This window comes from Manis pentadactyla, chromosome 1, assembly GCF_030020395.1.
Source record: "Manis pentadactyla isolate mManPen7 chromosome 1, mManPen7.hap1, whole genome shotgun sequence".
NCBI classification, from domain to species: Eukaryota; Metazoa; Chordata; class Mammalia; order Pholidota; family Manidae; genus Manis; species Manis pentadactyla.
Genome location: NC_080019.1, coordinates 114,106,252 through 114,130,975, shown reverse-complemented (window position 1 = coordinate 114,130,975; position 24,724 = coordinate 114,106,252). Strand labels below are relative to the sequence as shown.

The following is a 24,724-nucleotide window of genomic DNA, read 5'->3' as shown; positions in this document are numbered from 1 at the left end:
TCCTGAAAGCCATGTGGGCTGCCTTCTGTGTGTGGCACAGTGGATGTCTCCCAGAGGCTTACACATCTGTTACCCCCAGTGTGTCCCCACACCCTGTGAAGTAGGCGGCTGACAGGGAAGAAGCCAAGGTAAGTGACTTGCTGGGTCATCAGGGTGACAGTTCTCTCGCTGATGGACGCGTCCACGTGTTTTTTCCCCAAAGGAGTCTGAAGTCCCTAGAGATAAATGGTGAGTAGTCCTTTAATGACCTTCTTCTCTTTGTGTGCTTTGTCCAGGGTAAACTGGTTGGAATCTGTGGCAGTGTGGGAAGTGGAAAAACCTCTCTCATTTCAGCTATTTTAGGCCAGGTAATAATTTTGTTACTGTCTGTGGTGTTTTCTACTTGTTTCTCTACACTCAGCTTAGCAAGAGTCTCAGGAAAAATGAATTTATTTTATGAAGAGAGTTAGGAAAGATGAAAACAAAATGAACCCTTGATCTGCATTATGCCTCACCCACCCACCGCACTCCTACCCCTTAACAGCACCATATCTGGAAGGGGGCTTAGTGGACGGACACCTGATGAATGACCGATTGATACCCAGTTGGATTTATTTCTTCTCAAGCCTTCTTTTATTCGGCATGTATATACTGAGTGCCTTAGGTATACCTGAGAGTGTGTTGGGAAATGTCAGAGATGAGAGAGGAACAGACTACGGACTGCCAACAAAATGGAGAAGCGTGGCTGACCAGCATTACCTGCCTCCCTGTCAGAGAGAAAGCTGTGAGGATTTGATTTAGAAGCAAAGCCCCACTCTGTTTTCAGTCTAATCATTGAAATAATTATGCCCTCAAGGAGTTGAAGGTCTGGTTGCGGAGCAAGGCCTTGCAGATATACAAGCCTAGGGCAAGGCAGTGAGTGCCCAGAGGTCCCTGCAGAGGGCTGCCAGGTTCAGAGTGAGGGGCATGGCAAGGGTCATCCAGCTGAGACTAATGACCTTGCTATGTTCTAGAACCAAGTAATCAGAACAGCAACAAAAACCCAAGGTATTTCCGCCTGCTTTTAAACTTGAATTAATCTGGCTAGACTACCTTAAGGTTATTCCTACCTTCTGAGAGATAAGGTCCTCTGAATCGTTTATCCATATTGAGGAAATTAAACAAATGGGAGCCGAGGTTGGGGAAGAGTATTTTGTAGCACCCAGGCATGGAGTATTTTGTCTTGTTCAGCACCACGTCCCAGTTGGTGGAGTGCGGCTCTCTGGGGCAGTCTGAGGAAGGCCGCCCTCCGACTGTCCCCACCCTCCCGCTGCTTTGTGACTCTTTGGTTGGGCTCCATCATTGGTCTTTGTGGAAAACCAAAACTTCCTAGATGATTTCTGAGAGTAGCCAGATTTAAGGGTCAGTGATGAGTGACACAGAGTGAGTGAGCCTGGGATGGGTAGGGGCTGAGTGGGCGGGGGTCAGGTTGAAAACTGCATGGGTCTTTGCATCTGGATAGAACCCTGACGTCTCTAACGGGGAGGTAAGACTGGGCAGCCTCCTGCTTTAGTGGCTCTCTGTTGGCATCTGCAGTGAGGGGAACAGAAGAGCCGGAAGAGTTGGGTTTCCACAGCAGAACTTCTGTGGGTTTCTGAGTACTTTGAGTGTATATCAGAGTGCTTCCCAGTCTGGGGGTAGTTGGTACCGCTGTATCCCAGTCTGTGGCAGGTGCGCCTGTGTGTACACTGCGTGTTACCATGTTTGGGAGGACAAACTTGTATGTGCAGGCTGGTTAATGAAATTTTGTTGCAAACTCTAGCATCCCTAACCCAAGACAAATGTCTTCTGTCAGTCCCAAAAGGAACCTGAATGGATAAAATGGATAAATCAATTCATATCAATCACTGCAACTGACAACACTTCAAAGCACATGGCTCATCGTGCCACCCCTTGGTGTCAGTGGAGAGGGTCTGTCATTGTACGGATACTCTGTCATAGAAGTTGATGTCTAACTGGATTCTGCCCCCCACCAACCTTTGGTACTCAACTTTATAGAGACAGCAGGTGTAGCCAGCAGCCTAGATGAATTGTTTAGATGAAGTTGGCCTGCCCTCATCTCAGGCAGGGACTAGCTCTCAGGCCTACAGCATCCTCCCCAGGGGAATCTAGAGGGCCTTCCACTTGTGCTTCCTTCATTAAAACAGTCTGTGGTCAGGAAGAAAGGCTTCAGAGTAGCTAGTATGCTGCTGAATGAAGTGTTTGCTTGCTCAAGCCATGGGTTGTCTGGGCTGCTCTCACACATAAGCAAGAAGAACTTTGATTTTCTTTGCTGCCATTGCTCTCTGTGGAACAAAGGTGAGGTCTGGACCTGGGTCCAGAAAATATCCGCAGAAATTGCCAAAACTTTCAACTCCATTGTGGACTGTGGGGGGTTCTGCTAGCTTAAGGTGGCGGTTTTGCACTATGATACCATTGGATGGTGTCTGTCTCCCTAGATGACACTTCTAGAGGGCAGCATTGCAGTCAGCGGAACCTTCGCTTATGTGGCCCAGCAGGCCTGGATCCTCAATGCCACCCTGAGAGACAACATCCTCTTTGGGAAAGAATTTGATGAAGAAAGGCGAGTGCTTGGTTTCCATCATGCTTTCCATCTTGGCCATGTGAGACACAGGCAGCCCAAGCCAGCAAGCTCTACTTCAACCATGTCCCTGATAACTAGGTTTCTTTATGTCCTTCAGATACAACTCTGTGCTGAACAGCTGCTGCCTGAGGCCTGACCTGGCCATTCTTCCCAACAGCGACCTGACTGAGGTATAATGAGCCTTCAGCCCCTTCAGAGGGAAGTGTGTTTAGCAGAGAAGATTCTGGGAAATGGGTGGCAGAGTTGTGCAGAGCCTCCAGCTAGGAAAGTATCTGATATGCATGGGAGAGGAATCTACACGGGGCGTTTGGCCTTCACTGGGACTTTATGTTAGGAAAACGTGTTTCCCAGGGAAGGGATAGTAACACTACCCGTTTTACACATATGAGTATTTCATACATCATGTGGTTTTTAAACAAAATCCCATTGTTACTTTAGAGTTAATGTTTTCTTCACTATTCATTTTTAAAACCATAAGTCAAGCCTGTGCTTGTTGATCTTCTTCCCTGAACTTCATTCTGCCAACCTCCTTTCTCAGATATAGTCAGTAGAGAGCCTCTTGTATTAGCACAAGCCTGTCTTTCTTTGGTTTTGTGCCCTGAAGCAGTTTCCAGAGGCAGGTGTTTGCAACTCATCTGTGCTCTTTTTTTTTAAAATTAAGGTATCATTGATATAAAATCTTAGGGAGGTTTCACATGAGCAACATTGTGGTTTCAATAATCACCCATATTATCAAGCCACCCCCCAACACTGCAGTCACTGTCCTTCAGCATAGTTAAGGTGCTATAAAGTCATTACTTGTCTTCTCTGTGCTGTACTGCTTCCCTGTGACCTCCCTATATTGTGAGTGCTAATTATACTGCCCCTCAGTCCCCTTCTCCCTCCCTCCCACCTTTCCCAGCCCCTCCCCTTGGGTGACCGCTAGTCCCCTCTTGGAGTCTGGACTCACGTGTGCTCTTTAGGGTTGACACCTGTGTCCCATGACCTGCTCTGGAGGTCTCTAGGGCTGGTGCTTTTATTCAGCTGACTTGAGTTAAATCCCTCAAACCAGATTTTGTGAATGGTTTAATAAGTTCACTGGTTCTCAAATCTTGGTCTCCAGATAAACTGCAAATCCGCAGCATTTAGTGTTACTGGGACCTTGTTAGAAATGCAAATTCTTAGGCTTCACTCCAGACCTACTGAAACTCTAGAGGTAGGACCTAACAATTTTTTTTAACAAGCCCTGAAGGTAATTCTGATACACACTCAGTTTGAAAGCCTCTAAATTAATTTAATGTTTTTTTAAAGGACAAGATTCCTTAAAATTACAGAACCAGTTACCATTTGAAAATTGGTTTATTAATGTATTCATTGAGCAACGTTGATCAGGTGCTTGCTGTGTGTCAGCCACATATGCAGAAACTGTTGGGAGCTGGGAATGTAAAGCAATAGGACAATAATATGCATCCTCTAAAAGTTGAAAGGATGAGACACTCAAACAAATAGACACAAGATAAGCTGATGAAAAAGAGTCCCCTTTCTTTTGAGAAGAGAGTGGGGAAGGTTTCCCAGAGGAGAGGATTCCTGAGCAGAGCAGCTTCAGTAGAGGAAAAGGTATGACAGTTGTGTGTGTGCGCATACAGGCACACCATCTAAAATGGCTCAGATCCCAGTGTGTGGAAGGGGGCCTGGCAGTGGAGGCTGAGAACAGCTGGAGAGCCAAGTGGCAAAGGGCCTGCTTTGTGTGCCATATTTGGGTGTTTAGATTCTACCGTTTGTTGCTGGTAGGTGCGTCTGGGGAGGTCTCTTGCTGCACACTAAGTGAAACCTCAGCCTGGGCAGGGGACGGAGGGCTCTTGACTGCAACTGGGAAAGAATTCTCGATCAAGTTAAACAAGTACCAGCAAGAAAGGAATTTATTAAAACGAGTAGAAGCCCGTGTCAGCAGCTATGCAGGCTGTAGAGAGCAAGGAAGAGCAGAGAGAGGAAAGGGAAGTTCCTAGGGTTGCTCTGCTTACGGCAAATGCCATGCCAACTCCTAAAGCCAGGATCACCTGGCATGCAGTGTCCTCTGGATCTGCACTGTGCAAGAATTATATCCTTTCCACCCCAGAATCTGAGGGGGCCATGGAGCACTGAATAGAGTGAGTTTATGTTCTGAGAACTTCCACTTCCCTACTGGTCTGAAATAGCAGAGAGAGAGAAAAGGATTGTGTTAAGACTAGAAAGCTGAATGGAATAGCAAAGTGGCAAAGACACTTAACCCGTTGTGGAGGTCAGTGAGTTCTTATTTTTATCATGAAAAAGAATTCAGAGACAAGTACTTATGCAGCAAGAAAGTTTATCTGATAAGACGGTACCCACAGACTTAACAGCGACCTTAGAGAGCAGGAACGCTTAAGGGTTTGGGTTTATAGGGTCTTTTGGTTAGGGGTCGGTATAAGGGAGGATGTATACAGGTGATTAATAATTTCTTTGAAGTTTGCCTTAAGAATAGGGTTATTTAGGTGACTGTGTTGGTCTGGATTCTCCGCATAGATTTTGTAGGTTCATTTAACCTCCGGAGGTCTGTCTCTGGTTACAAAGTACTTAATTGATAAAGGTGCTGGAAAAAGAACAACAACAACATATAGATTAAGTTAAAAGAATAAGCCGGGCCTTTTTCCGCAGGCTGGGTGGATTTTACAGTGGCATGACCCTTGTCCCATTTTTCTGTTGTATCTCATCTTTAGGGCTCTTGAAGAGTTTTAAACTAGGGTGCGAAATGGTCAGCTTTGTCATTTGAAAAGATCTTTCTGCCCGTGGATAATGGATTGGAGGAGGGTGTCAGGGGGAGGTGGTAAGGCCAGATGTATGATTAATCAGTAACTAGATGGATGTGGGAGAGGAGGAGGTATTTGGACGGACTCTCCCAGTGCTGGTGGGCATCCCAGAAGGTCAGAGCGGCGTTCATCCTGGCGGGGGGTTTCAGTAGAAGGGGCCAGTTTGGGTGCAGGAGAGGGGCAGTGACTGGGTGGTCACTAAGCTCAGTCTGGGCTTGAGCCAGAGGTATCCCCATGCTTTCTGGGGCCCTGTAGATTGGTGAGCGAGGAGCCAACCTGAGTGGTGGACAGCGCCAGAGGATCAGCCTTGCTCGGGCCTTGTACAGTGACCGGGACATCTACATTCTGGACGACCCTCTCAGTGCCTTAGATGCCCATGTGGGCAACCACATCTTCAACAGTGCTATCCAGAAGCACCTCAAGTCCAAGACAGTTCTGTTTGTTACCCACCAGTTACAGGTATGGTATTCTCTTCCCCAGGCTGCCTGCCTTGGCTTGGGAAGTCAGAAACAGGAAGGTGGGCTTGGTCCAGGTTTCTCTGTGGGGGTCCATAGAGGTTCCTGAAATGATCAGTGTTCATTACCTCAGAAAATAGGCCCCTAGCCCATTGTACCAATAAAGCCTGTTTTGTACCAAAATACCAGATGGCTGTCTAAGTCAGGGATCCTTGCATTATGTTAGTTTCCTCATATAAATAAGTAAGTAAAAGTGCTGAGAGGAGTAGGCTGAAAATGGAGTCTGGGTTTGAAAGTTTGGACAGCATTGTGTTATCTACATGCAAGCAGGAGCTGTTATGGGAAACAAGCTCTTCTCCCTCTGTCATTCCAAGACAAGCAGCATCAGGATGTTTCCATCTGCTTTGCATTATGTTGTCAAGTTTGGGGGGCTAAACCCGCCCCTTTCTGCCACAGGAAGTCTGTAATTATATGTACTTCTGAGGGCAGTGAAAGGGTGTGACATCTAATACAAGGCCCTTATGGCTCCGTCAGTAGGTTTGTGTCCAAACCTGGAGGAACTGCTCTCTGAAGTACATCACAAGCACAGTAAATTGAAGTAGGGGTTCTCCATCTTGGCACTGCGACATTTGGGCCAGGTAGCTCTTCGTTGTGGGGACTGTCCTATGCACCCTGGTCTCTACCTACGAGATGACAGTGGTATTCCTCCCTGTAGTTATAACAACCAAACCAATCTCTAGATACTGCCAAATGTCCCCCAGAAGGCTCAACGCCTCCAAGTGAGAATGGGTGAACCAGGGTCTGGGCGTTTGAATGTATTTGCACTAATACTGGCAACACTGTGTTGTCCCTACCTTTGTCTCCAGTACCTGGCTGATTGTGATGAAGTGATCTTCATGAAAGAGGGCTGTATTACAGAGAGAGGCACCCATGCAGAGCTGATGAATTTAAATGGTGATTATGCTACCATTTTTAATAACCTGTTGCTGGGAGAGACACACCCAGTTGAGGTAAGATTCACGCAGAGTTTGTGTGTGCCTCCTCCTTTCCAGCAAGGGAGACGTGATTGTACTGAGTGATGGAAGATCTCAGCTGAACTCAGTAGCTATGTCTTATCGGCAGGGGCCCCATTTTCCGGTGACCAGACCGCATGCTTGTCCTACTCCAGGAGAGCGGATTATGGGGCTGGTGCGCCGCAGTGTCTGTCACTGACTCATTAACAAGGCGATGATGGGGAGGAGGGTATGGGCTCAGTGTGTGCTGTTGTTCAGTCATACCTTAGTTTCATAAACTCTGTCAATCCTGACTGAAGCATTATGAAGCTCCTTTTTAAATAAACAAGTGAATAAGGAGCCAGGGAAGAGAAATTAAGTGTTGCTTGCATTTGAAGAGGAGCCATGGGATATTGGCTGCTTGCCACTCATTAACTACAAAACCTACTGTGTCCCAGTTAATGGATTAAACACCCTATAGGTGTCACCCTATTTAGTCATTTAACAGCTCTGTGGCAAAATATATCTCCTGAGTTTCACAGCTGAGGAAATGGAAGCTCAGAAAAGTTAAGCTGCTTGCTAAGAAGGGTGGTTTGATGCCAAAGTGCTCTTTGTGCCATGTTGCCCTGCCTCCTGTGGCAACACAGGGAGATGTTAGCTTTCTACGGCTTTACTCTGAGCTCTTGGTTAGGCAAACATGAGGGTGTACTTACTTAGTTAGCCAAAGAGGTTGTTTTTCCCTCTTGCTGACCTGCTTTTGTACTGTCCTCCTTATTCTGGGGTCTTAGAAGTGCACTCAGGCTGGGCTAAAAGCTACTTCTTAGCTCCCAGGTCATTCTGGTGTCTGAGAGGGGTAGAAGCAGAAAGTTACTGGGACCTTTCCTAGGAGTCTTGTTTCTGTCTGTAGGTGTCATCTTGTTTGATTTGAGGTATGGTACACCTAACCATGCATGACCAGTGTGCAAGCCTTTTGGGATAACCCAGACATTCCAAGTCTCACCAGGGCCTTCCATAGAGACACCCTGATCCAGATTTGGATTTTATGATCTCGCCCCTTGACCCTCAGGGTATCTTGGACTCTTCAGATATTTCCTCCTGACTGTAGAGATGGAGGGGAAAATGAGAGAGAGAGAGGTTAAAATATAAAAAGTCTGAGGAGCAGAAGAGTATTGAGAGTCAGTGTTGTAGTGGAGGGGACATGCTGTCAGTGTGCCACTGAATTGCCCTGAGCTTCAGTTCCCTCATCCTAAAAACAGGGTGGCATCTGCCTTGTAGAGCTGTTCATCAGTTAAATGAATGATGTATAATGTTCTTATCCTAGTAAGTGGTGTGCAAATAGCAATTTTTTCTTTAGACAGGGCATTCATACACTGCCATAAATATAAACTATAGAGCCCTATCTTGCATTCTAGATGTGACTCGGAATTTTATATCATTTTCTAATTTTTTTTTTTCACACTTTGAAAAGTCTAGTTGTAGAACAAACTGGGGTTAAGAGGCTGACTATGACAAAGAATTAAATGTAGTTAAACTATAGTAAGAGAATGTCCTGTGTTGAAGCTATAAGGGGAACTTGGAAAAGGGAGCATTAAGTAGTGCCTGTTATCTCAGGTTCAGTTTGGTGGCTGTGTGTCCAGTCCTGTGTGTCCCGTTGCAGGCAGTGCATGGTGCTAGCCCCGGGCATGTCAGAACCAGGAGACACCATCTCCATCCTGGAGGGACTCACAGTCTCCACAGACTCACCAGTGCTCTGAAGCTCTCACAGGGCCTATAACACCAGTCTCCTTTGTAGCAGGTGCTCTTGTAGAGTACTGACCTAGAGCCTGGGAGAACAGGGGAAGGGTGAGTTTTACTCTGGAGGAGTCTAAGTTGCTTCAGGGAGGATGGAAGACTTAAATTCCTCTGAATGGGGACACTTGTGACTGAGTTAGGGCAAGGGGAGGGGCATTTCCAGGTGAAGAGCCAGTGTGAACTAAGGCACAAAGTGGGAAATGGCAGTGTGGTGTGAGGAGTGGTGGGAAACCCAGTGTGGCTAGAGAGCAGAAACCACGGCAGTGAGGGAGGGACTTTGAGCTAGGCTAGGGCCACAATGTGGAGGCCTCACAGAACCAGGCTGAGGAGGCTGAGTTTATCTTGGAAAGTGATCAGATCTGTGATTTGCTTTAGTGATGTGGGAATCAGAGATGGGAGGAATGGAAATGACCCCAGTCCTAATATTTTGGACAAGTTAGTGGATGAGAACTGCATAAAGGCTACCGTGTTTGGAGTTTAGGTCTTCAGTGACTTTGGGGAGAGCAATGTCAGTGGAGAACAGGGTGGGAACCACATCTCAAAGGTTTTAGTTGCGGAAGTACAACAAATGAATATAGGTGGCCTCTTGAAGAAGGTGGCTGTATCTCTTTTCCATAATAGCAGCAGCTTGACAGATGAATCCCTAGCATGTCCTGTGGACATTTGTCTGAATGGCTATATCATTACTGGAGGCACTTTTTTTTTAATATTAGATTAACTCAAAAAAGGAAACCAGCAGTTCACAGAAGAAATCGCAAGATAAAGGTACTAAAACAGGATCAGTAAAGAAGGAGAAAGCAGTGAAGCCAAAGGAAGGTAATGACCTTTTCTTGCAATTTTAGATTTGTCATTATCAAAAGTTGATCAGAAGTTACGCTGTGTGGTAATTCATACTGTTGATAGCCTGGTGTGTTGTTGAGTATCTGGCCTTATATTTCTGGAATAACAAAGTTCTTATATAATACTGGGAGACTATGAGGCACCTTCTCTTTGCTTCAACGGACCAAGGCAGTAAGAATGACATTCAGTCCTGTGCCTTCCCTTTCTGTGCTGGGTGGCTCAGGTGGAGGGAATCACAGCTGGGTCATCTTGAGCAAAGAACATTGAATGGTGGGCAAAGGGACACCCTTCCTGTGATTCACCTCTATTCTTTAAAAGTCAGTGCCAACTAGGGCAGAGGCCTTCCAGCTCCATGAATGCCCGTGTCCTCAGTAGCTTCCCTCTTAGAATGACACAGTCCTTGGCATGTCCTGACAAGACTGCAGCAGATATATGGCAAAGAGTGATAGCCAGGGTTTTTCCTGCTTGACTTTCCCTAGGCAGAGTCCTTGGTCCTGTGGTTTAAACCCTTTATCTTATCAACTGAAACAAATCTTGGGAGTTAGAAAAACTATTTGTAAGACTTCAGGCATTTTTACCTTTGTGAATTTTAAGTTGCCTATCAATATACAAAAAAAAAAAAAAAGACAAGACAGAAAAAGAATGCAGTCCTGTTTTAAAGCTCTCTTGTTGTATCATCATGTCACCTGATGTTTTGAATCCAGGACCTTTCCTGGGTTTGTCACTGCTCTAGAGATGGGCCTGTTTTACTTCCTTGTTCTTAAAACTGCAGCTGGTTAGGGGTTAACCTTCCAGATTCACCTCTCCTTGCTTCTCTTCTTCCTTTTAATAAGTCACATATGATATTTTGAATTCAGTGTGAGTTATGATACCTTACACACATACAAAACCAACACAGCACAGAAGGTGCTATCTGTCAGTTCCCACCACAGGAAGTATAAAATAGCAGAGCATCTTTAGGGAGCATTGGCTCTCACGTATAGAGCTCTTCTAACCTGGATGGTCACAACTCTTTAAATGCTCAAGACATGTGTGACTTGTTCCAAGATAATCCACCATTGACCGTGGAAGAGGCAGAGGCTCCTGCTGGGCCGTTTCTCATATCATCATCAATCACCTGATCACCCCAGGGAGCCCCAGCAGAGATCCTTGAACATTTTCTCTTCTCCGATAGCCAATCACCATCTCCTTTTGATTTTACCTCCTGGAACTCCATCCCCATTGCCATGACCCTGGTTCTGGCCTTTATCATCTCATACCTAGATTGTCACAGCTGCTTTTCTTTTAGGTCTGTCTTCACTCAGACAGCTGAGAGATGTAGTTAAAAACAGGACACCAGCCAAGTCACTTTCCTGCATGGAGCCTTTCAACAGCCTCCCATTTCAAAGCCACATTTTATAATCTCTTTGCGGATATGATATGTGCAGAAATTGCCCTGATTTGTGTGGGATGCTGGGGTGCACACATCTGGAAACTGCTCACTGCCAGATTGACTGGTCTGGCTGTCTCTGGCCTGCCTAGCCCAGTAGGGCCGGGGAGTCAAGTCTCCACACACCCATACCTATTCTCTTGAGAAGTTCTTATCTGAAGAATGACGTTCAAATGCCTTTATCCTCTGACCACAGTCGGCTTCACCAGCCTCATCCCCGGCCCTCCTGAAGCACACAAAACCTTCCAGCTGTGCTGACCTGGCCTTCTGACATACTCTGCTCTGCTGTTTCCCTCCTTTGTGCTAGTGCTCATGGTGTTTCCTCCACCCATCTTTTCCCCACCTGGTCGGCTCTGGCTTACCTTTCAAGATGCAGTATGAACTACACACCAAGTCTTCCCTGAACCTATCTACCCACCACCCCACAGCTCTCCCAAATAGATTAGGGCCACTTCCTGGGTGTTGCCATGCTGCCCTGTATGGAGCGCTAGCATTGCATTTAGTACATTGTATTATAATTATGTATGTGTTTCTCCTACATGGCTGTGGAAGGATCCTCAGCCAGGTCTCAAGGGCGGACACCTGTCTTAATCCTCTTTGCCGTTCCAGGGCCTCGTCCTAGGCCTGGTTCATAGTAGGTATTTAAAAATGTTAAATAGATGAATGAATGCTTCTGATAATGAGGAAATAATTCTAAAGCCCTGTGAAACTATAGTCTCTTCTTGATTCTGCTCTTCTGCAGATAATTTAATTTGGAAAAGTAACTTTTTCCATCTGAGTTCATGTGTCTCTTCTACTTTCCTAGGGCAACTCGTGCAACTGGAAGAGAAGGGGCAGGGTTCAGTGCCCTGGTCAGTGTATGGTGTCTACATCCAGGCCGCTGGGGGCCCCTTGGCATTCCTGCTCATCATATCCCTTTTCATGCTGAATGTGGGCAGCACTGCCTTCAGCAACTGGTGGTTGAGTTACTGGATCAAGGAAGGAAGTGGGGTAAGGTTACTCATTAATGGGAAAATTTTGTGTCTAAGAATGTGCCATCTCTCCGTATTCCCTGACCATTCTTAGGGAAACTGATCTAGTTTTTCCATTAAAAGAAGCAATGAACAAGGACTACCTCGGATGAAAAGCTGAGTCCCTAATGTAACTTCACAAGGTGGCTGCTCCCTGGCCAACTCACAGAGCAGTAGAGTTTATCAATAGGACATCTGTAGGCTGTCTGCCCTCATCCATTAGAAAAGAGAGAAGAAGTGGGGCAGAGCCTGTCTTGTGTTTGCAACAACCAGGTCCCAGAGTCATTCTCCTGTGCCCTCCCTTGCGCTGAGGTCGACCCTGAGTAGGGGTTCCTGGCAGTGCTTAGTCTTGCCTCACACAGCCTTACCTCCAAACAGAATACCACAGTGACTAATGGGAACAGGACATCTGTGAGCCACAGCATGAAGGACAATCCTCTCATGCACTACTATGCCAGCATCTATGCCCTCTCCATGGCAGTCATGCTGATCCTGAAAGCCATTCGCGGAGTTGTTTTTGTCAAGGTATGAGGTGGTGGGGGGACCTCCACTCCCCCTCCCCAGCTGACTGTGTTTATACTTGGACGCGGCACCTCTCACGTTTATGCTGAGCAGGGGCCCTCGCTAAAATGACCTCTATCCCATCAGCTTCTGCCTTTTCTTATTAGTCACCTCCTCCCTCTGTGGCCGTCTGCTCTCCTGCAGCTTTGGGGGCGATGTGCTGTGGAACTGTGACCTGGAGGAGTAGGAGGTGAGCCTGTCTGAGTCCCTGGGTCCCTGGGCCCTGATCTTTATGTTCTGCTCCTTAGGGCACGCTGCGAGCCTCTTCCCGGCTCCATGATGAGCTTTTCCGAAGGATCCTTCGAAGCCCTATGAAGTTTTTTGACACTACTCCCACAGGGAGGATTCTCAACAGGTTTTCCAAAGACATGGATGAAGGTATTTCTTACTACTTCTTTTATGCTCTGAAGCACAGGCTGGAGCTCACTAGGCTCTGCAGCCTTTTAGATGACTCCCCAGGTGTGCCACCTATCCAGCCTTAACTTCTGAGAGCACAATGGCTACTGGTGTTCATACAAAGAACATTTTGGCTTTGGTGTTTTTCTCCATGGTGAAACTTGTATTTAGGCTAAGGACCCATCTGATTTTTCACCTTTCTAAGTTCTCATTTGATCTTAGTTAACCTGAAAAGAAATTCGCCTTTGAACTTTGAGTTAACGTAAAGGCTTTGGACAGGGTCACCTGTGATTGCAAGGCACATGGTTACATGGGGGTGGTGCAAGGCTGTAGGTGTCCTGGCAGTTCTCTGAATGCTTCCCGGGCTGTGTCAACACCAGAACTTAAATACTCCCATAGCCCAGAATCATAGTAATGTTACCTGACATTTATTGAGGGTTTACTTTGTAACAAGCAGGGTGCTGAGTATTCTACATGCATTGTCCTAATCTGTACAGTGGCCGGATGCAGTGAATTTTGGTTCACTCACTGAGTAAATGGGAAAGCCAGTGCAGAAAAAGGTTAAATAACTTGCCCCAGATCACACAGCTATCAGATAACAAAGCTGGGAATTGAGCCCAAATCTTTTTACCCCAGAGCTAATGCTTTTAACATGATCCCATTTCTGCTATACATACACACAGATGGTGAAAAGACTGATGGAAAAAAATCTGGCATCAATATGTCTGGGATTTACATGAAAATACTCCAGGCCCACCCCATTCACCATAACACAAAAAAAGGTGGGGGGAGGAGACAGCCAAAAGGAGATGGAGCAGGTGTTAAAGAGATTCTATATTCTTTTGACTTGTGTATGTTTAAATTTTTCCATAATGAAAAATCTCTTAAATGTTAGCAGCAGCCTATTGGTATTGGTAAGAATAAAGATTATACTTATTTTCTTTTTTGCATATTTATTTTCCAAATATTTACAACCAGCGTATATTACTTTGCAAAGGGGAAAACTGTTTAAAGGGGCTGGGTAGCACAGTGAACAAAACATAGATAGCATGGGGGAGAAAGATCACTTAAACTTCCTTGGGACAAGAAAAATTAGAGTAGCCAGGTTTCTAGATTTTTCTTTGATCAGACTGCTTAAAAGACAGCATGCAAACTTGAGACAGAATTTGTGGAACCTCTGTTTTTTTAAATTTCTGCTTCTGTTCCCTGTTTGGGGATCCCAGCAGTCTGACACTTGTTCCTTTGTGATCTCCCCAGTTGATGTGCGCCTGCCGTTCCAGGCTGAAATGTTCATCCAAAATGTCATCCTGGTGTTCTTCTGCGTTGGAATGATTGCAGGAGTTTTCCCGTGGTTTCTGGTGGCAGTGGGGCCCCTTGTCATCCTTTTTTCAGTTCTGCATATTGTCTCCAGGTAAACGGGAAGTTCCAGGGCAAAGAATGAAGCCAGAGTTGCTAGTCTGCCAGTCTGACACAGAACTTGTTCTCTCTCCAGGGTCTTGATTCGAGAGCTAAAGCGTCTGGACAATATTACTCAGGCACCTTTCCTCTCCCACATCACATCAAGCATCCAGGGCCTTGCCACCATCCACGCCTATAGCAAGGGGCAAGAATTTCTGCACAGGTTAGTGCTCATGGGGGCCAGAAGGCTCAAAGAGGAGCCAGCATCCCAGCACTTCATGAAAGCCTAAGAGGCCTTTCAAGGCCAGAGTTGGTGATTATAATAACTTCTACTCAGAGTATTAGTGAATTATATGACTGATTAAAGTTTACTTTATTGCTGGTAACTCTCATGAGCAAATGAGAAAGTGAAGGAGTCTGTTAGCTCTTGACTCTGAATGACTATATTGATGGAGTTTGGCTTTTTTTTTTTTTTTGGAACAATGAAAGATAGTATGTCTGTACATAGATAGTCATTGTGGAGGTTTGTATTAATAAGAGATTGGAACTAACTTAAATGTCCTTCAACAGACAGCTGGTTAGATGAGCAATGGTATACCCCTATAGTAGAATGTTATGTGGCCCTAAAAGAACGTGGCAGTTCTGAAGGTGCTGATACAGAAGGATCAGTGAGATATACTAGTGAAAGAGCAAGGTGCAGACGTGTATATGGCTTATATATATATGTGTTTGTATATATGCCACTTAGAATATCTCTGAAAGGATCACAGGGAAGTAATAGTTGCCACTGGAAAGGGGAACTGAGTAGCTAGAGGATGGGCTCCAGGAGAAGACCAAGTTTTTATAGTAAAAGTTCTTATACCTTTTAAATGCTATCTTTTGTATTTATTGCCTGTTCCAGAAATTCAGTAATAAATTTAAAAAGGAAAGTCTAGAATAGAAAGGTTAAATGGGTGAGAACAATAATCTTAACATTAAGTGAAAAAAAGCAAAATATACTAAGTATATAGTATGTATGCACATAAAGGTAAGTGCACTGAAAAATGCTGGGAGTAGATGCAACAGAATAGTGACCCTCGTTGTAACTGAGTGGTCGCAGTACTGGACTTTTGCATATTCTTTTTCATTTTAGTTTCTAAATGTTCTCAAAAGAGTGCATATCTTATGTGTGGAGGAGAAGTGATTTTTTTTTTTAAAGCAAAGCACATTTGCCTGGCAAGGCTTCCTGCTCTGGAGTTGTAGTTGTGTACAGCCCCTGAGCCCTCACATGGGGTCTGATCTGCTTTCTAGGACCCATAGTGGCAGTAGTGTCTCACCCTTTCAATGGCAGAGGTTGTCCAGGTCATTTTTGCTGGTTTAGCTCCTGGTTCTTTGCTCCATGACCTTGAGAAACAAGTACCATTCTGCCCAGTGGGTGCAGCAGCAGAGAATTTCTGCTTTCAGTCCGGGAGTTTCCTTTTCCTGGTCTTTGGGCATTTCTACAGTTTGCCTCTGTAACTTCTGTCTCTTTGAGAAAATGACCTAAGACATTTTTCTAAAGCTTGCACCCCCATGCTTTCCCTATGCTGTTAAACTGAATATTTTTCCCTAAAATCTTGAATATGATTCTTTGAAAGGATAAAACTTAGAAAACCCCGTGTCATCCTATGTGTGGAGTCTTGAATCCCCTGCATCCCTTAAATTTCCATATCATTCTCCTAGTGACAAACAGGAGGTACTTAAATATTAGCCCTCTCTCCACAATTCACCAGAGCTTTGACATCATCCCTGCCCAGGGTCTTGTGATTATTTATTTGCCTATAAGGTGTTTTGTCTTCCTCCTAGGTACCAGGAGCTACTCGATAACAACCAAGGGCCTTTCTTCTTATTCACCTGTGCAATGCGGTGGCTGGCTGTGCGGCTGGACCTGATCAGCATTGCCCTGATCACCACCACTGGGCTGATGATTGTTCTCATGCACGGGCAGATCTCCCCGGCCTACTCAGGTCTTGCCATCTCTTATGCTGTCCAGGTCAGTCTCTGGGATGGGGGCATCATCTTTCGTCATGTGAGTCCTTCCTGCATTGGCCTGGGAGAAGCATGGTGGAGGCTCTCCCCTAAGCCACCGTTTCACCTCTGACTCCCAGAGCTTCTCCCCGTCTGCTTTGGCCATAACAGTCTGACAGGGCTGGGTGGGGAGGATGAGAGAGGCAGGAGTGGTGTACAGGAATAAAGGGATTTAAATCTCTTGCATGTGTTTCGGAAATCAGTGCTATCTTCTTCATAAACAAACATGAATTTGAAAATAGTTTCTTAATTGTAGGTTTCTGTGTTCAACACCTATCATCTCTGACTTCTTCCTAGTCTTCTAAGAAATACTGTATCCTTAGTATGCTTCTTCTATGCATTGCATTTTTTAGGCCCCTGATTTTCCTAATACTGTTACATCTGTAAATGCTCATCATCCCTAGGGATGGCTTAAGGTCTTTACACAGCTCAAAAAACAGTTGAGAACTTGAGTACTGACTAGAAATTTGAAGATGTTAAGGAATTATTATTAATTTTTTAGATGTCATCATGGTACTAGATAATCGTATTACATTTTAAAGAGTCTTGATAATTTAGAGAGATACAAGCTGAAATGTTTATGGATGAAATGGCAGAATATCTAGGGTTTGCTTCCAAATAATACAGAGGAGTGGTATAGATGAAACAATTTTGTTTGAAAGTCAACAGGTTTTTAAGATGGACATTTGGCACATGGGAATTCATTTTACTGACCTCTGTCCTCTTGTATATGTTTAACATGTTTCTACATTGGAAAGATAAAAATAAATAAGTAGCCAAAGGAAACCCAAGAAGAGATAGGTGTCTTCACTGATTCCCAAAAATGTCTGTCCATGTTATGCAGACTCACTTGGCCATTGCATAGGGAAGAATATGTGGCACATGTACTGTGTGTCAGGATCCTCCATCTGGGGTGAACAGGGGCTCAGCGTGCACTTTCTGCCCAGCCTTTTTTCTCTTATTTGGCCTTCCTCTAAGCTTTCTCACCAACTGCTCTCAGATTGCTACATATCTCCATTTGTTGTTACTGCCAGAGCAGATGCAGGTACAAATAGAGAATTCAGAAGTTATTCAGTTGCACATATGTGTTACTGGACATGTAAAGATGGATGGGAAACCTTTGGACACAGGAAAGCTTAGTGGCAGCAGTTAGTGCTTTGACTGAGAACTTGAGCAGCTTGCAGGGTAACAGGCACTGTCTTGAGTGTTTAGAGAATGACGCAGTCCCTAAAACCAGCTCAACATGTGCTCAGTTAGGTCTTCTAATTGGCTGTAATCCCCAATGGACCGGGTCTTCTAGCATTGGCCTGGCATGTACTGATAATGAATTCTCTCTTGGATTTTTGTTTTCCATTATTAGTTAACAGGGCTGTTCCAATTTACCGTCAGACTGGCATCTGAGACTGAAGCTCGGTTCACCTCAGTGGAGAGGATCAACCACTACATCAAGGTCAGACTGCGATCTGACTCTTCAGAGTCCTTTTACCCTCTTACTGCTTTAGGTGGACATGCAAGGAGGGTGCTTATTTTTCTGCCATATCTTATCCCACAGGGGAGGGCCAGCAGTCTCTCCGGCATGTATGGAATGGAGAAGAAAATACAAGAGTTTCTGAATATATTGTGAATTGTGTCTGATTGAGAACTGATGTTCATCAGCTAATTTCCAAAATGTCCAGAGTCTTGTTATTTCAATTAAGCTGACTAGTGTCATATTTTCCTTACACTGTTTATTTTAAACTATGTATAATTTAAATCTTAGTCTGGTTCATCTGTTCTTAACCAGAAGTGGCCATCAGTATCCCTGGTGAGCTCTGAGCAGAGAGAACATGAACCTCTCTCTGAAGATTCTGGTATGGGGGTTTGGAAGGGACCCAGGCTTCTGAAGTTTTAGAAGCTCCATAGCTCATTCTAAGCTGCATTCACAGTTCCAAAACCAGTTAATTTAGTTAATACTGAGATGATCAAGTTCTTCCCACCTCCCCTTGGTAACCTCTGCAGTCCTGCCATGGGCCAGTGTCTTGCTGGTACCCTAGTTGAAACTCTGAAAGCAATTTTCTGTAATGAGAAGCAGAGTCAGGCATAGTTAGGATTCTCAAGTCTAATTCCGTTCTTAGGAGTTACCTATTTTGTGAACTGCCCAGAGGCTTTATCAGACTTTATATCATTGTTTACATGGGAAAAATACATTCCAAGTTCCAAATAACTAACTTCCATAGTTTTGAAAAACTACCCTTTCAGCTGAGAACTAGTGTATCATTTCTGGCAAAGACATGCTTCACTGATTTGACAATGAACCTCATTAGTCATAGGATATTTCTTAAACTCACAAATGATCATTCTCAGAAAGAATGGCAGGTAAGCTAAAATATGTGCTAAGAGCCATTCTTTATGTTTATCTATTAGCCTCTGCTCATTGCTCTGGTCTATGGACAATACATGGGTATAACTATGGGTGTGTAGAATTGACTTAATAATGCTGTTGGTGAGGGACTCTTGCTGGAAAGATCAGTGTATTGGTCAGCCATGGTACAGAGTAGACCCTCCACAAACCAGGCTCTTTGAGGACTATCTCCCACTACCAGTCCTCAATCTGGACCCCTGTGCCAACACAGAGTCCTTCCAGATGGGAGCTTTAGACTTCAGTCTTCACCCACTTTTGCCTTCCCACTCCATCCCTGCCCAGAAGACTAGTCTTTGGCCCTTACTTCCCTGTAAGGCCGTAAGCACCATGACTAGTCATTAGAGAGTTTTAAAACATTGCAAGGTATTTTGCAACTCTTAGTAACAAAAATTACCCAAGTAGTTATATTAAACATCATTTTAAAGTAGGAATGGATTTCTAAGATTATCTAATCCAGTCTCCACAATATGCAGATGAGAAGCTAAGAGCTAGAGTGAAGAAGTTATATGTCCAGGTCAATAGCTGTTAGTGGTGAACTGGAGTCAGTGTCCATGTCTACTGGACTGACTGAGAGATGTCAGAATGCCATGATCTTATTAAACATTCAATAGATGTTAGTTTCCTTCCTTGGGGTTTAGGCCAGTGTTTTTCAAATGGTGGAATCCTGTTTCCAGTGGAATATGTCTGGTGAATTCCAGTAAAAATGCTGTGGTTGACGAGTGGTGCAAGGCCTCATGCCCCGCTCTTGGCCTCCAAGGCAGGTTTGTGGAAGAATTCCTTAAGACAGAAAGCAGTTTGAAAGGCACTGCCCTCCCCGAGATGCCACTTCACAGCCACTGTAAACTGCTGAGGAATCTTAGTAGCCATTGTTTTCAGACTGGTTTAGTGGTGAAAAGCATTTACTGCCAAGGGCATCTTTTCATAGCACGGGGACAGGGTGGCAGCCACTTCTGTGTGACTGCTATGATTGTCCAGGTCTGTTTACTTCACTATGACAAAGCCTTGCAGCCCCTGTAGATTCTGTGGTCAGTCTGAACCAGTCACTTGTCTCCCCAGACTCTCTCTTTGGAAGCACCTGCCAGAATTAAGAACAAGGCCCCCTCCCCTGACTGGCCCCAGGAAGGAGAGGTGACCTTTGAGAATGCAGAGATGAGGTACCAAGAAAATCTGCCTCTGGTCCTGAAGAAAGTGTCCTTCACCATCAAACCTAAGGAGAAGATTGGCATCGTGGGGCGGACAGGATCAGGTAAGGGTATGCAGAATTCTCTCTGGAGAAACATGTGAACCTGTCTGAGTTAGGCTTGGTGCTCATGATTTGCTGTTTTTTGACTATCACTCTTACCCCATCACACCAGTCCCCTGTTGGATGAGTGATTAGTGTCTCAGGTCCTGCTGAAGCCAGTTTTCTAGGTTTATTTCCAACCTAGCTTTTCTAATCCTGAAGGTGTACATATCAGTGCAGAACACTTAGAGCATGTAGCAAGCAGAAAAGCACGTGTAACTCCCCTGCTAAGATAATTACTCTTAACATTTTGGTGGATATCTAGCTAGGCTTTCTCTATAAACAAATATGTTTATAAAAATGGGGTCATTTTACGCGCACTCTATCATGGCCTGCTTTTAAATCTACCAGATATTTTCCCAATGTCAATTAATATTCTCTGGTATGATTTCTATACAGCATGATATAAAATTCTACTTTATGTCCATCAATAGATGAATGGATAAAGAAAATGTGGTACATATACACAATAGATTATTATTCAGCCATATAAAGAAAAGAACAACATGGATGGATCTAGAGGATATTATGTCAGTGAAATAAGCCAGGCAGAGAAAGACAAATACCATATGATTTCACTTATTTGTGGAGTATAAAAACAAAGCAAAACAGAAGGAACAAAGTAGCAGCAGACTCACAGACACTGAGACGTGACTGGTAGTTACCAAGGGGAGTGGTTGGGGTCAGTGGCAGGGAGGTGGAGGGAGATAAAGGGGCACAATAATTTGCATTCACAATGTAAGCTAATCATGGGGACTGTTGAACCACTGTGATATACATTTGAAATCAACATAAGATTGTATTAATGATACTTTAATTTTAAAAATTCTACTTTACAGATGTACCATAATTTATATTTAACCAGTCCTCAGTTGTAGGGCCTTGAGGTTATTAATTTTTCACTATTATGAATAGCACTATAGTAAACATCCTTATTTCTATGAAGTAAAAAATATAAAAAATTTAAGATCTCTGTAATATATTACCAGTATAGTCTTACATTTATCAAACACTTAACACAACTCTAAATAAGGTACCTGTGATCCTTTGAAGACAGAAGTTGTTTTCTTGATCTGACATTGGTTGCGAAGAAGTAGAGAACTAGCCTTCATTTTAGGCATTTTACTTCACTCTTACTCCTAGAATCATATTACTATATGCCCTTTAGATTTCTAGGATCAAGACTTGAGTAAATTATTTCTTTCCTTCTTTTCTTTCTGAATAACATTTCAAAGATTGAGTCTTGTCTGTTACTAATCTGTTTGCCCTGTATAATAAGAGGTGTAGGTGTGTCTGATTCACTTATGAGCTTTCTGTGCTCTGTGCTTTCCTGGAACCAAAACTCTTCCAGCTTTATTTCTTGCCATTAAAAAAAAAATCTTCTGTCATTTCTGGCCAATTTACTTTAAAGAACTTGCTAAGAAGAAAAGAAAAAGCCACTTCCTGCTTCCCATTTGAAAGGTAATGGGACAAAAGAGAGAAAAGGCAGCTTGTCCTCTGTTTTGCCTCTACCTCCTTGCTTGTAAGATATTTGTTCTTACTATGCCTGAGAAGCCTTAAAGCCTGTGTACCCATTTCTTTTTTTTTTTGTAGATAATTATTTTTTATTGAAGGGTAGGTGACACATAGTATTACATTAGTTTCAGGTGTACAACACAGTGATTCAACATTTATATACATGATAATTCTAGGTACCAGCTATCACCATACCAAGTTGTTATAATATTTTGACTATATTCCTTATGCTATACATTACATCCCAGTTACTTATTTATTTTACAATTGGAAGTGTGTACTTTTTTTGTGTGTGTGTGTGTGAGGGCATCTCTCATATTTATTGATCAAATGGTTGTTAACAACAATAAAATTCTGTATAGGGGAGTCAATGCTCAATGCACAATCATTAATCCACCCCAAGCCTAATTTTCGTCAGTCTCCAATCTTCTGAAGCATAACGAACAAGTTCTTACATGGAGAACAAATTCTTACATAGTGAATAAGTTACATGGTGAACAGTACAAGGGCAGTCATCACAGAAACTTTTGGCTTTGCTCATGCATTATGAACTATAAACAGTCAGTTCAAATATGAATATTCATTTGATTTTTATACTTGATTTATATGTGGATACCACATTTCTCTCTTTATTTTATTTTATTTTATTTTTTTTATTGAAGGGTAGTTGACAACAGCATTGCATTACATTAGTTTCAGGTGTACAACACAGCGACTCAACATTTATATACATGATAGTTCTAGGTACCAGGTATCACCATACCAAGTTGTTACAATATTTTGACTATATTCCTTATGCTATACATTACATCCCGGTTACTTATTTATTTTACAATTGGAAGTGTGTTTATATATATATATATATATATATATATATATATATTGTGAGGGCATCTCTCATATTTATTGATCAAATAGTTGTTAACCACAATAAATTTCTGTATAGGGGGGTCAATACTCAATGCACAATCATTAATCCACCCCAAGCCTAATTTTCGTCAGTCTCCAATCTTCTGATGCATAACGAACAAATTCTTACATGGAGTACAAATTCTTACATAGTGAATAAGTTACATGGTGAACAGTGCAAGGGCAGTCATCACAGAAGCTTTCGGTTTTGTTAATGCATTATGAACTATACACAGTCAGTTCAAATATGAATATTCATTTGATTTTTAAACTTGATTTATATGTGGATACCACATTTCTCTATTATTATTATTTTTAATAAAATCCTGAAGTGGTAGGTAGATACGAGATAAAGGTAGAAAACAGAGTTTAGTGTTGTAAGAGAGCAAATGTAGATGATCAGGTGTGTGCCTGTAGACTATGTGTTAATCCAAGCTAGACAAGGGCAATAAAACATCCACGTATGCAGAAGATTTCTCTCAGAACAGGGGGGTGAGGTTCTAAGCCTCACCTCTGTTGATCCCCAATTTCTCACCTGATGGCCCCCCTGGGACTGTGCCTGTCTTAGGTTGTTCCTCCCTTGAGGAATCTTACCCATCTCTGGCTAACCAGTCATCTTCTGGAGCCATACAGGGAAATGTAAAGTTGGTAAGTGAGAGAGAAGCCTTATTGTTTGAAAAGGTTAGCTTTTTACTTCTTTGCATATTAATGCCCTGTGGCTTCTATGCCCAGCATTTGTCTTGAGGTATCTTTACCACTTGGAAGAATTATGATACTCGGTAAATTTGCTTTGAGGCACGAATTCTATTTAAGGGTTGTAATTAGGAAGGAAGAAGAAAAGCTATAGAAGTAGCAGGCGGAAGAAAACATGGGAAGATTGATTATTTCTTTGACATATCTTCTTGTAGAGTAACTTCAGCATGTATAGGTTTTAAGCTACTACTTAAATTGCGCACACATGTTAACATAAGAGGAGTATAGTTACATAACAAAAGCATACCTAAATAATTACCATCCATCTCCAATGAAACCAAGAAAACCAGTTAGGCACCTTAGGCAATTGTGAAAACTTACCTATGATATGGTGGATATTGTCCAACTGAACTTGAACAGTCTGAGAGAAATCAGACAAATTAAAACAACCCATTCCTGGGGACTGTTCACATCCCATATGTTCTTTTAACAGTAAATAATCTGTAGTTGTAAGATTTTGGAGCGTTACAATTTGCACTTCTCCTAATTCTTGGTTGAGTTCCAACAGTATAGATCCAGTCAAATTTGTTGTTTTACTGTATGCACAGGCCAGCTTAGATATCTCCTTCTTCATTCCCATGGCAAGTCCAGGAACTGGTGGGATGAGTGCATCTACAGCTGTAGCAGTGCGTGGATCTTTGTTGGGGTTTTTTGATGATCATCTTCTGGCATGAGTCTTCCAGAGAGTGCTGATGTTGGAAGTTCTTTTTCATATCGTATCTTAGTTGATTTTTGGGGTAGCCAAATTAGGCTTTGATCCTCTGTATAAACACAAACAGGCCCTTTGCCTACACTTTTATATGCTCTTTATACCCTTGTGTAGAACTCATTGGAGGTCACCACACAGGAACTGCCTTTTTTTTTTTTTTTGTATCGTTAATCTACACTTACATGACGAATATTATGTTTACTAGGCTCTCCCCTATACCAGGTCCCACCTATAAACCCCTTTACAGTCACTGTCCATCAGCATAGCAAAATGTTGTAGAATCACTACTTGCCTTCTCTGTGTTGTACAGCCCTCCCCTTTCTCCCACCCACCCCCATTCATGCTAATCTTAATACCCCCCTTTTTCTCCCCCACTTATCCCTCCCTACCCACCCATCCTTCCCAGTCCCTTTCCCTTTGGTACCTGTTAGTCCATTCTTGAGTTCTGTGATTCTGCTGCTGTTTTGTTCCTTCAGTTTATCCTTTGTACTTATATTCCACAGATGAGTGAAATCATTTGGTATTTCTCTTTCTCCACTTGGCTTGTTTCACTGAGCATAATACCCTCCACCTCCATCCATGTTGCTGCAAATGGTAGGATTTGCCCTTTTCTTATGGCTTAGTAGTATTCCATTGTGTATATATACCACATCTTCTTTATCCATTCATCTATCGATGGACATTTAGGTTGCTTCCAATTCTTGGCTATTGTAAATACTGCTGAGATAAACATAGGGGTGCATTGGTCTTTCTCAAACTTGATTGCTGCATTCTTGGGGTAAATTCCTAGGAGTGGAATTCCTGGGTCAAATGGTAAGTCTGTTTTGAGCA

The 24,724-nt window shown here is 43.4% G+C and overlaps 1 protein-coding gene across 2 annotated transcripts in view; it reads left to right on the top strand.

Moving 5' to 3' along the window:
• Nucleotides 1-24,724, top strand: part of ABCC5 (ATP binding cassette subfamily C member 5) — an 81,427-nt gene that overhangs the window by 39,504 nt on the left and 17,199 nt on the right. For both annotated transcript variants that reach the window (XM_036875146.2, XM_036875147.2), the window contains 14 exons: nt 276-347; nt 2,457-2,581; nt 2,700-2,772; nt 5,662-5,865; nt 6,728-6,871; nt 9,358-9,460; nt 11,719-11,903; nt 12,302-12,448; nt 12,733-12,862; nt 14,138-14,291; nt 14,373-14,501; nt 16,103-16,289; nt 17,685-17,774; nt 19,782-19,971. In XM_036875146.2, coding sequence (XP_036731041.1) covers nt 276-347; nt 2,457-2,581; nt 2,700-2,772; nt 5,662-5,865; nt 6,728-6,871; nt 9,358-9,460; nt 11,719-11,903; nt 12,302-12,448; nt 12,733-12,862; nt 14,138-14,291; nt 14,373-14,501; nt 16,103-16,289; nt 17,685-17,774; nt 19,782-19,971 — 1,933 coding nt within the window. The remainder of the gene's footprint in view (nt 1-275; nt 348-2,456; nt 2,582-2,699; nt 2,773-5,661; nt 5,866-6,727; nt 6,872-9,357; nt 9,461-11,718; nt 11,904-12,301; nt 12,449-12,732; nt 12,863-14,137; nt 14,292-14,372; nt 14,502-16,102; nt 16,290-17,684; nt 17,775-19,781; nt 19,972-24,724) is intronic.